The sequence below is a fragment of the Chionomys nivalis genome, chromosome 21 (genome assembly GCF_950005125.1).
Source record: "Chionomys nivalis chromosome 21, mChiNiv1.1, whole genome shotgun sequence".
Lineage (NCBI taxonomy): Eukaryota > Metazoa > Chordata > Mammalia > Rodentia > Cricetidae > Chionomys > Chionomys nivalis.
In genome coordinates this window covers 45101598-45119670 of record NC_080106.1, presented here as the reverse complement: position 1 = coordinate 45119670, position 18073 = coordinate 45101598, and the positions used below count along the sequence as shown (strand labels likewise).

Here is an 18073-nt window from a genome sequence, read left to right as displayed (position 1 = left end):
ACTCATGCTCGCCCAGCACACTCTGCCCTACTAAACCATTTCTCCAGCCCTTCTTTGACATATTATGATATGGAAACCCACTATTTTTCAAAGGGGTAAAATAACTGGCAACTTACCATTTTAACTAACTTTGAGTAACCAGTTTGGTGTTGTTAAATACATTCACATTGTTATACACTTTGACCACTTCTCTCGAACCTTCTCCTCTTCCCCTTTCTGGAACAGCTGCACAACCACTATTCTACACACACTGCCTGTCTGGATTTAACTACTGCACATGCTTCATCTCACAGGATCACAGTGTTTGCCCTGTGGCTTCTTTCACTTAGCAGAACGTCTGACCTGATTCTCTGGCTGATGCCGTTTTCCCAACACTATTCATCGAAACGATTTTACACTTGCCTTCATTTGTTGTGTTATGGAATTGACACAAGATGTTACAACTTTTTCAGACAATGCCTTTATGAAGTATGTGCCTTGCCACAGAATATTCCTTCCTGATGCAAGCGGGTGTTTGCTTGTTTCTAGGCATGGAAGAGAAGGTGGTTTGTGTTACGCAGTGGCCGTCTGACTGGAGACCCCGATGTCCTGGAGTATTACAAAAACGACCACGCCAAGAAACCTATCCGGATTATTGATTTAAACTTGTGTCAGCAAGTTGATGCTGGGCTGACGTTCAACAAGAAGGAGTTTGAAAACAGCTACATCTTTGATATCAACACCATTGACCGGATTTTCTACTTGGTGGCAGACAGTGAGGAGGACATGAACAAGTGGGTTCGTTGTATCTGTGACATCTGTGGCTTCAATCCCACAGAAGAAGGTAGGTTCCATTCTGTTTGATTTTTTTTTAAAAAAAATGTATTATATGTGTATGGATGTTTTACCTGCATGTATGTCTGTGCGCCACATGCATGCAATGCCTGTGAAGGCCTGCAGAGGGCGTCAGACCTCCTGGGACTGGAGTTACAGATGGTTTTGATTGGGCATGTGCTGAGAATTGAACCTGGATCCATCTCTCCACACCCAGAGCTTAAGGCTTTTACTATTAGTTTGAGCAGTCCTTACTTTTTTTTTTTACTATAGTTTAAGAAAGTTACAAAATTCTTTTTCTTTCAGTTGTATGCCTCATTATTTTGTTTTTACAATAGGAGTTTGACACTTAGAGTGAGCACTGAACTCTTCAGGCAGTTTGAGGAAAAGTTCTACAGGTTTCCAGAGACTTAATTGGCGTGGACCAGTGTCTAAATAACTGTCCTCATGAAGACAGTGATAGGAACTATTTTTAGCGTTGGCATTTTGCTGATTTGGGGAAGGGGCATGCGCATGCTGCCCTGTGAGCTTGGGCCCAGGAGTGCTGCAGGGTCAAAGAACAGCTCATAGAAGTTTGTTTTCTCTTCCCCATGTAGGAATCCTGGCGCTTTAATTCAAGTTGACAGCAAGTGTTTTTACCCATTTTAGTGACTTTGCTGGCCTGAGAACATTTCCAGTTAATTTTTTTTGTTATAATACAAAAAATACGCCCCATGCGTCATAGGACGTGACATGCATATGCGTTATTATGCTTTGTTTCTTATTGCTCCGCCCATGATCATTGGCCCCTCCCACCTTCACCTCTGCCTTATCTCCTTCCTTGCCACAAGTGGGTCCCCTTGGGCTTTGTGTCTTAAATATCCCATCACCTCCATTTGCCCCCTTTGACCTTTTGACCTCTCCCCCTTCAGGTGTGCCCTTCCTACTTTCCTGAAAAAGACACGTTTTAAATGCTCTGTGATAAATGTGCGGAGTGGTCTTTTAAATATTTAATGGAACATTTTCCTTGATTTTTAGATGTCAGGATTGGTTGGTCAGAATCCTGTCAGCTTTTGCTTACACACTGGCTTGACGAGGGTATTTTTAGGGATAGAACCTGAAGCTGCCTTTCCAGTGGCGGAACGCTGAAGTCTTTAGAAACAGTTAGCAATACATTCAGGCTGACTGGTCTTCGCAGCCACACGTGAAAGACAGAAGAGCGTGAGCTGCTTAGGAATTCATTGTTCAGATGTGGGCTGTGTGCTCTGAGCGTTTGCCAGAGCAGCACTGCTCATCAGAGCCCTGACTTGTTCTTTCCATGGGTCCCTAGGTTTCAGTGTCCCCGATCCTTCTACAGCGCCTGAAGCAGGGTGGGAATTACATCTTAGATGCTGTTAGTTCATGTTCTCACAGCTTCCTTCTACCTGTCGGCCCCAAACAGCCGATAGTCTTGATGTGCTGTGTTGATGTATAAGCTGAGTTTCTTAACTCTATAGAAGGGTGACCGGTTATTACGTCATGTTAGCGAGCCAGAAAGAGCAATGTACTCTGTAATTCTACTTTTCAGTATGTGGTGGAAAGCTGCGGAACATGCTTTAAAAACCAGTGTTCTACATCCTCATACATTTGTAGTGCATAACTTCACTGAATCTGAAGCTCTGTATCCAATCCTAACAGAGAAGAGCTTTGTGGCCGCGCTTAGCTAGTGTGATCAGGACTGGATGTCTGTGTTCTCCGTTAGGTTTGCTACCATTTTTAATAAAATCTCTCTCTCTCTCTCTCTCTCTCTGTGTGTGTGTGTGTGTATGTGCGTGCGCATGTGCACGTGTGCCTGCCTAAATTTATTCAATTATTTATTTTTATTTATTTTGGTTTTTTGAGACAGGGTTTCTCTTTGACACTCCTGACTGTCCTGGAACTCTAGACCAGGCTGGCCTATAAACTCGCAGAGATCCGCCTGCCTCTGCCTCCCAAGTGCTAGGATTAAAGGCGTGCACCATCACCACCTGGCTTAAATTTTATTTTTCATTGTATGTATTTAGATGATCTGCCAGCATGTATGTGCAGTACCAGCAGAGGCCAGGAGAGGGCAGCAGGTCCCTTGGAACTGAAATTGGAGACAGTGGGTTTTGTTTTGTTTTGAATTGCGGGCATTTGAATTGCAGGCATTTCTCCTGCGTATATTATTCTGCACCACATTCTGCCTGGTGCCTGTGGAGGACAGAAGAGGGTGTTGGGTCCCCTAGGACTGGAGTTACAGACAGTTGTCAGCTGCCATGTGGGTGCTGTATATTAAACCAGGGCCCTCTTCTATGCCCACGGTTTCCAACCATACCTCATAACTAATCCCCAAACAGTAACAGGTACTTTTGCCTTTCTTGGGTCTGTCCCTAAGCCCTGTTTTCTCCATTCGAAGGCTGGATATGCACGGTTCTTTGCTCAAACGTTGACTGATACCTCAGGATGCTTTTCTTCTGTTGAGTTTCAATGCAGATGTGGGAAGAAATAGACGGCCCGGACAGCAATGGCTCCTGTTCCCTGTGAGAATAGCTTATTTTCCCCTGAAAACAAAAGGAAGGGAAAAAGCTGACCTATGTTCTGATTCCAGGAACCCCTCAAAATATCATTACTGTGTTATTTCCGCTGCCCCAGGTGACCGCTGCTCTTATTGAACACGGAGAATGCTGGCCGGCTGTCCTGTTTTTCAGTCCTAGCGCAATGAGCTGTGTGTGGCTCCCATGGAGGCTTTCTTTAGTGGATTTGAGGATAGACTGACTCCGGCTTGTTTTGTTTTTCTTGGAAATGTGTAGATTGACTTTTTTTGTTTGGGCACACCAAGGTGGAAGCTGTTAACTCTGCTAAATAAGCGCTGGGAGGACCAGCGGGGGCTGCAGGAACCTCCGACATCGAACAAAACCTCTGGGCTAATTTTAGGGCGTGCACTTAGAAAGTCGCCAGGACTGCTTTACTCAAAGCATCCAGACCATAGTAGTTCAGTTTTAAAGATGCAGTTCTCAGTTTGGTATTCTTCCCGTTAGTAAGCGAGATACACTGGCATTTAAGAGAAACATACACAGACTGAGGAGGTAGAGCGTTTGCCTAGCCGGTACAAAGCTCTGGGTTTGATCCTTCACACAGCATAAGCCCAGCATGATGATGCATGCCTGTAAATCCCAGTATTTGAGAGGTGGGGGCAGGAGGACCAGAAGTTTAAGGTCCTTCTTGGCTACGTAGACATAGAAAATCTTTTCTCAGATGTGAAAAGGGAAGGGTTTGGAGTGGTGGATCGAGGGTGGCAACCTTTCAATAAAGCAGTATTTTTTAATCAAGAACATGTAATACGTGCAAACCCTCTTACACATTATGTCTGTGTGCCACTCGCCCGCCTGGTGCCTGTAGAAATCAGAAGATGGTATTAGGTCCTCAGAACTGGAGTTCCAGGCAGGTGTGACCCACCATGTGGGTGCTGGGAATTGAACCCAGGTCTTCTGGAAGAGCAACCAGTGCTCTTAACCAGTAATCCTTCTCTCCAGACCCAGTAAAAAGAAACATTTTTTTCTTTTCAGTCTTTATTTTTTCTTTTGTCACAGCTCTCAAACTCAGATTCTCCTGCCTCTGCCTCCCGGGTACTGGAATTTAAGGTGTGTGCTGCCACGCCCAGCTCTGCCTCCCGGGTACTGGAATTTAAGGTGTGTACTGCCACGCCCAGCTCTCTTCTTACCATTTTTATTCAAGCATTATCTATTATTACTACTGTGTAATCATAGGTTGTCAATGCATTGCTTCAAGGTTTTATATGTGTTTATCTGCACACATATAAACACATAAGTGTGCTAAAACGTTCTAGCTCAGATTAAGAATTTCAGCATTCACATTCCACCAGGGAATCCTTTATCTAGAGATAGCCCCACCTCATAAACATCTACACCACCCCACAGTGGACTTTCAGGTCGCTGAATAAGAACGGCAGCATTTGTCAACATCTCCTATGGATTAAAAGGCTCCAAGAAGGCTTTGAAATCTGTGGTAAATAGAGGCTTGCAAAGTGAAGAGGCATTTTGTACTTGAAACAGAAAACAAGTTGTGAAGTGAGTGGTTCAGAATCCTGCTTGGTGGATCAAGTCTGTGGAAGCTGCAGTTTGCTTCGCTGGCAGTGACTACTGGGTCACAGATAACCTGCAGGAGTCTCCTTCCATCACGTGGGTCCTACTGGGTCACAGATAACCTGCAGAATCATCTCCTTCCATCACGTGGGTCCTACTGGGTCACAGATAACCTGCAGGATCATCTCCTTCCATCATGTGGGTCCTGGGGACAGACTTAAGGTCATCAAGCTTGGCAGCAAATGCCTCTACCTATTGAACCATCTCACTGGGACACTAAATTTTTATTATATATATATCATACATGATGCTTCTAAATAGTAAAAACCAACACATAGGGCGAGGGGGTCATGTGAGCCAGTTTATTCTTTGTGGATCTACTCGAATGATAATCTCCCGTTCTGTGCTGAAGACTTGCTGGAAGGTCTCGTCTTAGAGGTGCCTATTAGCTTTCTAAGGAAATTCCAATTAGGTGTTTGCTCCAGGGGCTTGTTAGGCCTTAAAGGTGTTAATCATACTCTTGGTGCATTCTGAGTTGAGACATGGGAAATGATTTTACATGGGAATGCAGACTTTGAACCACTGTTTGTTCTTAGGAAGATACCTAGAGAGAGGAGAAGATCAGAAATCCAAACAAGACAGAGAGCAGAGTGGTCTAGGCCATGGGGCTTGTGGCCCAGAAGTGGCTGAAGTCACAGCCTATAAGGTCCAACAGCAGTCTTTTGGGGTCCATTTGACTCTGACGGAAATCTTAAGTTAGAGAGGATTTAGGCACAGTTCAAAAATCTTAATTGACATCATTTATTTGTGTGTGAGTGTTTATCTGTGTGTGTGCACACGTGTGCACACATGCACATCACAGAGCAGAAGCCAGAGCACCAGGGAGTCGTGGAGGCGGAACTCAGGTCGTCAGGTTAAATGACTGTGCTCAGTCAGAGCTGATGGCACAGTAACCCTTTAGCATGTTTTGCATATTTCCTTTTTTAAAGCCTGACTTTCCCTCAGCCTTCTCCTTTCTGTTCCTTCATTCACATCTGAGTATTGCCTTTTCCTTGGCTATTGATGGCCTTGCCATCTGCCAGGGCCCTTAAAATTGTACTTTGTCATGTCAGAAACTGCAGAGGGTTTTATTTCTAGACATACAACTTACTCAACTTATTTTCCAGTCATATCCTTCTGCACAGTTTTCATTTATCACTTTGGAACATGATTAAGGGATGTGTGAATTGCTTCTTTGCTCACTGACTGTCTTTTCCTGAATATTCTGCAAACTGCCTGGGATGCTGGAGCCCAGGGCAGAGGCTCTGATGCTGACAATGAAGAGTTCATCTTCACTAGCCTCTGAATTAGACAGATTTTCCCCAAGCCACGGGAGAAGTAGAAAGGAAAGAATGAGCAGCACCCTGGGTATAGCCTAGAGAGCAGACCCAGGAGTGTCCATCAGCATTGTGGCCATCAAAGCTGTCCTTGCCAGACTGGCTTGACCTAGAAAACACTTCCTCGGCATGGGGGATGGGGAATCACAAAACAAACAAGATGCCTGTCTCTTGACTGGAGAGATGGCTCAGTGGTTTGGAGTACTGGCTGTTCTTGCAAAGGCCACAGGTTCCATTCCTGGTGTCTACATGGTAGCTTGTGACCATCTGTAACTCTACTTCCAGAGCACCCAATACCCTCTTGTGCCCTCCAAGGGCACCAAGCATGCATGTAGTTACAGTGCACAGACATATGTGCAAGCAAAATACCTGTGCACAGTAAATTAAATTAGCATTAAAAATGTGTCCTGCTAAGATCATAGAACATTTTTATTTTAAATGTAAGTTTCAAGACTAAGTATAGTTTAGAGTTCCATTACCGTAGTCTCATAAGGAGGGTATGTAGACGTGTGTACATGCATGTTCACATGTGTGTGGATGCCAGAGGTTGGTATCATGTCTTTCTGTATCTCCTTTCATTTTGAGTCAAAGTCTGTCACTCTGCTCGAAGCTCAAGAGGGTTAGACTAGGTGGCCAATGAGCTTTAGGGGTCTGCTTGGCTTTACGTGCGTGTTTCGGGGATCTCAAGTCAGGCCTCCTGCTTGCATGGCAGGCACTTTACCAACTAACGGAGCATCTCCTCAGCCCCAACTGAGACTTCTTTAGGGCCCCGGGATAAAGGGAAGGTTGTCCTTCAGACATCTCTGACAAGAATCAAACAGCGCATAAATGTGGCTAAGTAAATGGTGTTTGCTGCTTTGTTCTGAGGTGCCATCTTGTTCTTTTGTCCAGATTGGCCTTGACCTCCTGAGTGTGAGAAGTTTTCCACATCAGCCTTCAGAATAGCTAGCATTGAACACGTGCTGCCTGTGGCCTTGGGTAGTGTAGTTTTAACCAACACGTACCATTTATTCTGGTTTCGTGCATTAAAAGAGTTTATCTTCAAAACTGTTTAGTCTAACAACATGAACAAAGCCTTAAACTGAGATAGATTGAAGAAAATTAAACTTTATTGCAGATCCCGTGAAGCCCCTTGGCAGCTCCTCGCAAGCACCAGTTGAGTCACCTTTCCCTCTGAATACAGCACCAGCCTCCGCCCAGCTGGAAGCCTCTTCCTCAGCAGCACTACCTCCTTCTTACCAGCTCATCAGCCTCCCGCCACACCCAGACACTCTAGGACTCCAGGATGACCCCCAGGACTACCTCTTGTTGATCAACTGTCAGAGCAAGAAGCCTGAACCCACCAGGTACATGATACATGCCATCATGTGTGTGTGTGAGTGTGTGTGAGTGGGTGCATGCATGTACACATATGTACACGTGTGTGTATAGAATTTAAAAGCCTAGCTTACATGAAACCATCTCAGTAGGCTTACACTGCAGGTTTGTATTATAGGTTTGTTAATGTTTTCCGTTATCTGGGAGGTCTCTTGTTGATAAAACCGTTTCTGCCATCATGGCCGATCACAGTGTACCTACAAGGCTCTTTGGAAAGAGTCTCGCAGTTTTTGTTACTTGCTTGACAGATGTCACTGACTTGTGAATGGTGATCTTGCTCCATTTCTTATGTGATTATAAACCAGACAAGGGTCATCTTTTGTTTCTGAAGAAGGAGAGGAGTACCTCCTACTGGAAGAATTTGAAAGCAAATCGATCCCATTGCAGTGAGTGTGCTGTAATTTTGGATCTGTGTGAGAAACTAATCGTGCAGGTAAAATCCCAATATGGCAAATCCTAGAGGCTAGGTGAACTGGGGGGCAATGATGTTTCATGAAATCAGATAGACTACTGAAAGCTGTGACCCTTTCAAAGCTTTTTCTCCAGACACGGAGCAGTGCTGACCCCCAAGCCTTGATTTTACGGGTTTTTGAGTAGAAATCTATGGAGTGTATGACTGACCCAGAGGGTCCAAAAAGCCTTTCCCCAATGCTTGGTATGGGGGTCATCACCCCCTCCACACACATATCCCGTTCTATAATCCCAAAGATATTTTAAGTTGGTCATCTTTGGCTTTTGGGGAAGTTAGAAGGCATAAAGCGGCAGAGGAGGTCAGAGCACAGTTATTTCACTATCTGAAGAAGCAACAGGAAAACGGAAGATCAGTAACAGGCCAGTGTCTGCTGCTAATAGCCTGTGACCATCGGTGACAGCACTGCCAGCTGGTGCATTGATTCCCAGGACAAAAGTGACCAGTGACCTGCATAGCGCACACAGGATGTTTATAAACCCGTGTGCTGAGGAGTTTAAGCTCTATTGTCTTTATAACAAAAGCGTTTCTTTTCTCAGTGTTAAGAAAGTGATTGTTGATTAGAATAGTATTTGGGAGAATACTTGTTATGTAGAACCTGTAGAGTGTAGTGGCAGATGCCTTAAATCCCAACACTCAGGAGGCAGAGGCAGGTGGATCTCTGAGTTCGAGGCCAGCCTGGTCTACAGAATGAGTTCCAGGACAGCCAGGACTACACAGAGAAACCCTGTCTTGAAAACAAACAAGCAAACCAAAAGAATGTAGAGCTCAACCCCCCCCCCCAGAAAAAGCTTCTGTGAAACATTCCCGGGGATAGCGGGAGGAGCGTGGGAACATTCTGCAGATGGTTCTGTTTGTTATAATGGAATTTTACCTGTAAGAGCAAGAAAGCTGTGTAAACCAACAGTAGTTACTAGTGCCCAGTTCTAACTCAACTGTGCTTGTTTGCTGTGAAGGCTGGAGGCTGCACACTTGTGACTTGTCCCTGTGCCACTAACGGAGACTTTGCCTTATGGAGACTCACCGTTACTTTTGGGTGGTTTGTTGTTTCTAAGAAGCCAACTGATCTTAAGTGAGGCAGTGATTAGTGCATTTTCTTTTTGTGACCGCGTTCTCATTCATCACTGGCACAACACCTTTACTGCTCCTGGAGAAATTGTTCTAGAAATGTCTGTGTAAGATACTTTATCAGAGTGACAGTTAAATAACAAACATTTCTGAACTGCCCACCCATGCCCACTATTACGTTAGTTGCTGTGAAGATACAAACTGATTCCACAGGACACTGAGATGCAGTCGCCCTGGGAGCTCTCAAGTGAACCTTGTGAAGAAGCCAGAGAGTGAGTGGGAAGCACTTACAGATTCAGACATAGGTGGCACTGGTCACACACGCTCTTTCTACCTGCTGGGACTTAGCTGATACACACGTTCCTCAAGGAAGCCTCTCTCCAGGCTCTTAGGCTGAAATATCCGTCTAGGTTGGTGGGGTTTTGTTGTCTTTTAATGTTTGTTTATTTATATGTGTGTGTATGTGGTGGGGCGGTCACCCATACCACAGCGCTTGTGTGCACAGCAGAAGACAAATCAGAAAGGAGTTGCTTTTCTCCTCCACTGTGTAGGTTCCAGGGAAATCTCAGGCTTGATGGTAAAGGCCTATACCCACCGAGCCATCCTGCCAGCCTTCTCTGGTTTTTTTACTCCATACTAGCTATACAGTGCCCTATCCTATTCTAGTATTGGAGATAACTCAGTAGGTATTCTTTCCCACCACGAGAGTTAGGCTGGCGGGATCCAGAAGCTTTCCTCACGCTTTGAGATCCCACATGCAGACTGAAGGAGGTACGTATTTTACAGCTTGCATGGGCACTTGAGGAATTCTACAAGAATAGTTTGAACATTGTTTTCAAGATTAAAGAAAAAAAGGCAGTCAGTAAGATAGTTCAGTTACCACACAAGCCGGACATCTTGTGTTCAATTCTCAGAACCTATGTGGAGATGTAAGGAAGGACCCAGCTCTGCAAATTTGTCAACAGCCCCTGACACACACACATTCTCTCTCTCTCTCTCTCTCTCTCTCTCTCTCTCTCTCTCACACACACACACACACACACACACACATACACACACGCACGCATGCACAAATATCGTTAAGTATTACTGGGAGCCTTGATACTCTGAGCTGGTCTTTGGCCTTAGAGTCAAACAACCTCTAGCAATCTATACAATTTTCTCTAATTAAATGAATACTGTAAAAACGATGCTTTGAAAATATTGGTGTTAGCTCAAGTGGGCAGATTGGAAGGGGAAGGTTCTGTGCTGAGGGTGTCACAGAGATTTGTCTGAACTTGGAGTAGAGTGGAAACAGAGCAGGGGACAGATAAGAGGGAGGGAGGACTCAAACTCAAGGCTTGACTGGTGGTAGGGGTTTCAGGAAATCAAGCTTCGAGGATACTGAAGCTAAAGAGTCCGAGTGGAGTCACTTTTGTCCACGACAGCCAAGGACAGCTAGTTTGTAAAGGAAATGCAGTTTGCACTGGGCCATGTGAGCAGGATATGGATAGTACATCATACAGGATAGGACTTGGAAAATAGGGGACTCGGAGTTCGATGAGAAGATGAGAGCTGTCCCCATTCCGTGGAGAAGGTGAAGGGGCGAGAGAGAATCTTCCAGTGCAGTGCGCGCAGCTTTGGTGGCCATTTCTTAGTAGAGACTGAGGGAGATGCTAGCCTCTGAGCAAAGGTCCTGCGGGACAAAGCTAGAGAGAAGGTAAGTAGTCTAGTGTAGTGTGACGTCTCTGCCCCAGAGTGGGAGGGGACCCAGGGCAGATGTGACACAGAGCCAGGTGTAACTGTAGAGGTGGCTCACTGGTGAAGAGCGGGTTCAGCTCTAGAAGAGGACCCAAGTTCTGTTCCCAGCACCTACTTAGGCAGTTCACAGACACCTGTGACTCCGGTTCCTGGGTGTTGATTTTTCTGTGGCCTCCTTGGGTACCCGCCTATGTGCGCATATACACATCCATAAGTTTAGAAATAACAATAATTAATCTTTTTTTTTTTTTGGATTTTCAAGACAGGGTTTCTCTGTAGCTTTTGGTTCCTGTCTTGGAACTAGCTCTTGTAGACCAGGCTGGCCTCGAACTCACAGAGATCCTCCTGCCTCTGCTTCCCAAGTGCTGGGATTAAAGGCATGCGCCACCACCGCCCGGCTAATAATTAATCTTTTTTGCAGGTACTGGAAATATATCCAAAGCAGGACTATCTCAAATGAGATTTCCTATGATTGTTAGGAGTTAGTTAACCCTGTACCATGTATTTCGTTCCTTTTAATAGTGTGGGCTGAGTGTCTCCAAAGAGAGAAGCCTGTTGGCCCCTTGGAAGTCCTCTGAAGTTCCCACTTGGTTTTTGGGTTTGCAGAACAGTTTGTCAAAATTAAAGAGCGATTGATGAACTTTGTAATCTGGATGGGCGCCGGGGTTTGTTTGTTTGTTTGTTTGTTTGTTTTTGCATGTTCTTAGTAGAAAATGCTTTCCTTGTGTCTGTTTGGGGTTCTGTGGTGTCTGATCAGTGCTGAGGTGTGTGTGTATGTGTGTGTGTGTTTCCTTGGTGCAAATGGGCATGGGCAAGTACAAGATGGGAATTATTGAGAACGCTTCTGGCAGTTTGGTAGTGGTGGTTTTGTTGGTTTATAATTATATGCAACTAAAGAACATTTATGCTTCCTGAATCTTATGGATCACACACACACACAAAAAAAAAAACAAAAACAAACCTAGTCTAACAGAAAAACATACATCATTTGCTGAGCTATAGTAGGTATGTCCAACCAAATCTGTCTATCCTGACTCTGTTTTATTTTTGACATTCCCAATTGTATCCAGAACCCACGCTGACTCTGCAAAGCCAACCCCTTCCGAGACAGACTGCAATGACAACGTCCCTTCCCATAAGACCCCTGCTTCCTCCCAGAGCAAACACGGAATGAACGGCTTTTTTCAGCAGCAAATGCTGTATGACTGCCCGCCATCCCGAGCTCCATCCGTCTCTGTAGACTCCAGCCTCTATAACCTGCCCAGAAGTTATTCCCATGACGTGTTACCAAAGGAGTCTCCGTCAAGCACTGAAGCAGACGGAGAGCTGTACGTCTTTAATACCCTGTCTGGGGCTTCGAGTGTGGAAGCTCAGATGAGACACGTATCTATCAGTTATGACATTCCGCCCACACCTGGGAACACTTACCAGATTCCACGGACATTTCCAGAAGGCACCTTGGGACAGTCATCAAAGCTGGACGCCATTCCTGATATCCCCCCACCTCGGCCACCAAAGCCACTTCTAGCTCACGACCGGTCTCCTGTGGAAACGTGTGGCGCCCCACGCACAGCTTCAGACACTGACAGCAGTTACTGTATTCCTGCAGCGGGCTTGCCACCATCCCGAAGTAATGCCATTTCCACCGTGGATTTGAACAAGCTACGGAAAGGTCAGCTCCAGCAGGTTCTCCTCTGTTAGGGGTCAAGCCTGGTTTTCTGAGGGGCTAGAGACATGGCTCAATAGGTCAAAGCCTTTACTGCTCAAGCATAGAGGCCTAAGCTCGGATCCCAATGCCCGCTCAAGTGTGTAACCCTGGCAAGAGTGGTTCAGGAGGACACCTGACATCCCCTCATCTCCACTCATTGTGAAGGCACACATGCACATGTGCATGTATACCACGTTCATTCAGATACATACATGTACATGCAGGAAAACCCATTTTCCTCGGTAATTGCTCCTTTTTGTGTAGTATGGTGTTAAAGGGTATTTATCTCTCTTCTGTAGCCCTGGCCCCCATACATATAGCCATGATGTCAGAGTCAGTACTTCCCTGAAAAGTGTGTCTGTCTGTATGCCTGCCTGCCTGCCTGCCTGCCTGCCTGCTCAGTTAGAAAAGACCTGGATCATCTAATGCCTGGAAATGCATGGCCATATGCCTCCTACCTTCTGGGACTTCTGCAGAAGGGGGCTATCTGAACTGAAGTAGTCCTGGCTATGTTCTTGCCTGTGACCATGTGCCATCATGGCCCCTTCTGTGTCAGATCTCTTGGGTTTTCCCCCTTCCCTCCTCTATCGCAGTTTTTATGTTTTTGACTTCATAGGAAATGACACTGTTCAAATCAAACCATTATGCTGTTCCTGCTTTTCAGTCTTTAGAGCACTGAGTGTCCTCTCTGTCCATCTTTGCTGACTGACTGTGGGGTGCTTGTCTTATTCCGTCTTGTAGGGCTTGTGAACACAAACTGGAGACTTTGGGAGTGGGGACTATGTCTGGCTTATTCTCCAAGAGTAAGTTTTGGTACAGTTGAATGCTGTGTGTTGAGCATATTGTCCTCATGTCCCTTACCTTTCTTTCCTCCCTTCTCCCTGTTCCTGTTGGTTCCCTTGATCTCCTAGAGAGTTTTGTTTTTGCTGTCATGTTAAGTACAATTTTGTATGTCAATATAAAATCTAGTGACCATAAAACATGTTTGTTTTTATGAGATTTGTATAATTCTCTAATATAATGATCTCAAGTTGCATCCATATTCGGACATGTTCATTCAGATTTGGGTTTGTTTTTGCCTTTGTTTATTCATTTATGATGTGTAGGAGGGCAGAGGACAACATTCAGGAGCCAGTTCTCTCCTTCTACCATGGAGGTCCAAGAGAATAACTCAGGTCCTCAGGCTTAGCAGCGAGGGCTTTATTTGCCGAGCCAACTTCTTCATGGCTGGAGTGCCGTGTGTGTGTGTGTGTGTGTGTGTGTGTTACACTTTCCTGTCCATTCCCCTGCTGGTGGACGCCTAGCCTGGCTGTTGTGAGCAGGGCTGTAGGTCTTGGATGCATCGCTCTAAATGCTGAGGAGTGGTGTAGCTGCCCCACGCAGTACCTGTAGTTTGACTGACTTCTGTTCTTCGGAAACTTCCATACTGGCTTCCACTGTAGCTGCTCTAGTTAAGTTCCCACCAGCAACATTTTTTTTATTGAAAAAAAATTTTTCCACCTCCTCCCCGCCTCCCATTTCACTCCCCCTCCTCCCGCCCCTCTCCCCCTCCCCCCACTCCTCTTCTCCTCCCTCTCCAGTTCCAAGAGCAGTCAACATTTTTAAGCCCTCTTTTGTCCTCATCCTTACCAGCACTTGTTAGTTGCTTTTTGTTTGTTTTTGTTTAATGACCAACATTCTGACTGGGGTAAGGAGGAATCTCAGTGTAGTTTTAATTTGCATTTCTTTGACAGCTAGTGAGGCTAAACAGGATTTGTATGTTAACGGCCATTTGTATCCCATTCTTTGTGTACTGGATCTTCCTTTAATTAGCTCATTTATTGACTAGGTGAGTGGCCCTCAGCCTTCCTAATCTTGCCACCATTTAATACAGTTCCTCATGTTGTGTGACACCGCCCCCCCCCACAGCAAGCATAAAATTAACTTCGATGCTACTTCATAATTGTAATCTTGCAACTGGTACGGATCATAGTACAAGTATCCGTGTTTTCTGATGGTCTTAGCAGACTCCCTTAAAGGGATCAATGGAGACCCCCCCCCCAGGTTGAGAACTGCTGGGCTAGGTCTTTTGTTCTTGTTGGTTTGTTTGTTTTTGAGTTTATTCTTGGAATGAGTCCTCTGTCAGTTGTGTAGCTGGCAAAGACTTTCTCCCACTCTCTAGGCCATCTCTTTACTCATCTGCTTCTCCCTTTGCTCTACAGAAGCATCTTGATCTCCTGCGGTCTCATTTGTCACTTGCTGGTTCAGGGGACTTAGTGTCCTTACCTCCGGGCACACCAGCAATCTTTCCTCCTCTTTTTCCTCCAGCATCTTCAGAGTTTCAGGTCTTATAGTAAGGCCTTTGACATACTGGGAGGTGAGTTTTGCAGGATAAGCTACTGGGATCTAGTATCATTATTCTGCAGGTGGATATCCAGTTTCCCCAGCACTCTTTGTTGAAGAGACTATGTTTTCTTGTGTGTATTTTTTTTAAAGCAAAGATGTTTTTTTTAATTAATTTATTTATTTATTATATATATTGTATTCTGCACCAGATCTCATTACAGATGGTTGTGAGCCACCATGTGGTTGCTGGGAATTGAACTCAGGACCTTTGGAAGAACAGGCAATGCTCCTAACCTCTGAGCCATCTCTCCAGCCCTCTTGTGTGTATTTTTAGCATCATTGTAAAAAACCATCAGGGGGGCTGTAGCTGCCTGGGGTTATATCTGGGCCTTCTTAGCTCATTGATCTACCTATCTGGTTTTGTGCTACAATCATTGTTTCTCTAAGATTTTTTAAATTATAAAGTTAAAAAACACTGATGTAGGTACACAGGCCCTGAGAACTGTGCGTTAGCATTTCTGTGTTTTGTGGTAGTTTTCTAACTGTTGCAAAAAATCCAAAAAATCAATATACCATAGAATTACTTTTATCAGTATGTGTTCAGTCTTCCAATGCCAATTTCAAATTTCTGCTTTCTCCTTCTTCCTCCCTTCCTGCCATTCTCCCTTCTTCCCCCCCTCCCTCCCTGTCATTCTTCCCTCCCTCCCTTCCTTTCTTCCATGTGTACCTGAGAATGACCTGAACTGCCGATCTCCTGCCTCTGCTTCCTCAGTGCTGGGGTTGTAGGTATGACCCAGCACACATGGCCTTCTAACTCTCTTTCCAAAGAGGCTGTATAGCCTAGCTATGTCAGTGAAATGTTAGGCTCCAGATGGCTCAAAATGGATACCATTTCTTTTCTCCATCTTTAGATAACTTTTCTCATGCCAGGCTTGGACATTCGGTTGCTGTCAGTCAGGTCGTGATATTGGCAAGCATCTCAGTGTTTGTTTGATGTGCGAGTTCCAGAGCCTGTCTGACGAGTGACCCTTCGAGGGTGAAGGATGCATGCATGGACAAGCATGAAGAGTGGAACACCAGCAGACTGGAGAAGTGGAAACCAAAGCTGACAGGTTATTTTCTTAATTCCAGATGCTGTTTCTCAAGACTGCTATGATATTCCACGAACCTTTCCAAGTGATAGATCTAGTTCCCTGGAAGGCTTCCATAGCCAGTCTGTAAGTATTGATGGTGGCACTGTCTGAATCTTCATACTTAGTACCCAAGACTCTGAGACCGTGAAATGAAACTAACCCCTTATGGGCAGATGTGATAACTGTGTCTTCATGTGCAACAGTGGCTTTGCTTATTAAGAGAAATGTATGTGTGTTTTAGAAAAGCAAAACTGTGTTGACAGTGGGTGGTGTCTCAGGCGAAGAGCCGGATGAAAACTATGTCCCCATGAACCCCAACTCGCCACCACGACAATCCAGCAGCTTTACAGAGCCAACTCAGGAACCAAATTACGTGCCAATGACCCCTGGGACCTTCGACTTTTCTTCATTTGGGATGCAAGTCCCTCCTCCCGCTCATTTGGGCTTCAGGTCCAGCCCAAAGACCCCTCCCAGGAGGCCAGTTCCTGTTGCTGACTGTGAACCACCCCCAGTGGATAGGAACCTCAAGCCGGACAGAAAAGGTAAGGGGAATGTGGCAAGTAGAAGGGTAAGGGTGGGGTGCAGTTAGGGCTGCCTGTAACCATACCTAAACACGGAGCTCACGGGGGACAGTCTGAAGTCGTAATACAACCTGGGTCCTTAAGTACAGAAATCCCGCTATTTGTGAATGAATGGGATTTCCAGGTCTCCTCAATCTAGAGTAGAGGTTACAAGCTAGAATATCCAGAGCGATGGCAGCAACGGGCCACCACTAGGAGAATCTGGATTGTTTTTTCCAAAGCATGTAGGTGGGACATCTGATTCCTGCCTGACTGTCCCCATGCAGTGGCGTGTGACTATCATACCTGTCAAGAGTGGTCTGAAATCTAGGGGTTTATGTGCATAGCCTCTTGATTGTTTTTTTCTTATTCTTGTTAATGTATGCCAGCCCTTTTGCTTTTTTAAAGAATTGCAAGCCAAACCTAGCAGTAGATATGACCTTCCCTTGCTCTTTTACATAATATCAAATTAAAGGTACATTATAACACACTTGATTGATTATTTAACAATAGTGATGATGTCTGTATAATCTTTTCCCACATCATAACTTTAAAAACAAAAAAAGTCTGCTTTGGCTCCGGGATGAGCAGAAGCTCCAGTAACTGTTAGTCTGGAATTCCTAAGGAAGATTGGGTTCCAAAGCAGCGGAGCGCGTTAGGCCTGGTCCTCTTCTTCAGAGGAAACTTCTCAGCCCCTTTGGGTAATGTCTCCTCAAGTTTTAAAAACTTGGGTGCAAACCAGACATGATGACCAATTCTTTTCATCCCAGTGCTTGGGGGGCGGGTGAATTTCTGTGATCCAAAGCCAGCCTGGTCTACGAAGTTCCGGGTCAACCAGAGCTGTATATTAAGACTCTGTCTCAAAAACAAAACAAAGCAAATTTAGAATAAGCCTTTTAAATACAACCCACTGTTCTCAGCACACCACTTGCCTGCCTTAGGCTTCATAAGCAACTGAAGTTAGAGTCTATGTAGCGTGACGGGCTCCTGGCTCCTTGCAGGGGAGTTAAAGTCATTTGAAAAGCCATGTGCCAAGTATAACTTTTTCAGAACATGTCATGTTTATGCAAATTTCTTGCTAACCAGGGCTTTAATCACTCACACTAATTATGTTGTAGTTGTGGGAAGTCGAGGCTGAGAAAGACAATTTCAAACTAAAGGCTCTGGTTTAATCTTACATAATATAAATGTATTTATGCTGAAATTGTACGGCAGTCTGTGGCCTTCACCTCGTGTGCTTGTCTTGTGGCCGTCTCTCCGTCCACTCTGGTCTCTTATTTCTCTTTCCCTCCCTATGCTCTCTGCCTTGACTGGGTTCTGCTTTCACGAGCTTTGGCCTGCAGCACCTCTCTGTGGGCTCAGTTCTGAATCCCTTCTATGCCCCTACCCTGCCCGCATCTGCTTCTAATTGCCTCCGCCATC

General features: G+C 45.2%; 1 protein-coding gene across 4 annotated transcripts in view; it reads left to right on the top strand.

Moving 5' to 3' along the window:
- The window catches only part of Gab1 (GRB2 associated binding protein 1), a 112779-nt gene that overhangs the window by 78773 nt on the left and 15933 nt on the right, over positions 1–18073 (top strand). For all 4 annotated transcript variants that reach the window (XM_057753954.1, XM_057753953.1, XM_057753951.1 and 1 more), the window contains exons 2-6: positions 529–823; positions 7389–7617; positions 11996–12597; positions 16090–16175; positions 16333–16633. In XM_057753954.1, coding sequence (XP_057609937.1) covers positions 529–823; positions 7389–7617; positions 11996–12597; positions 16090–16175; positions 16333–16633 — 1513 coding nt within the window. The remainder of the gene's footprint in view (positions 1–528; positions 824–7388; positions 7618–11995; positions 12598–16089; positions 16176–16332; positions 16634–18073) is intronic.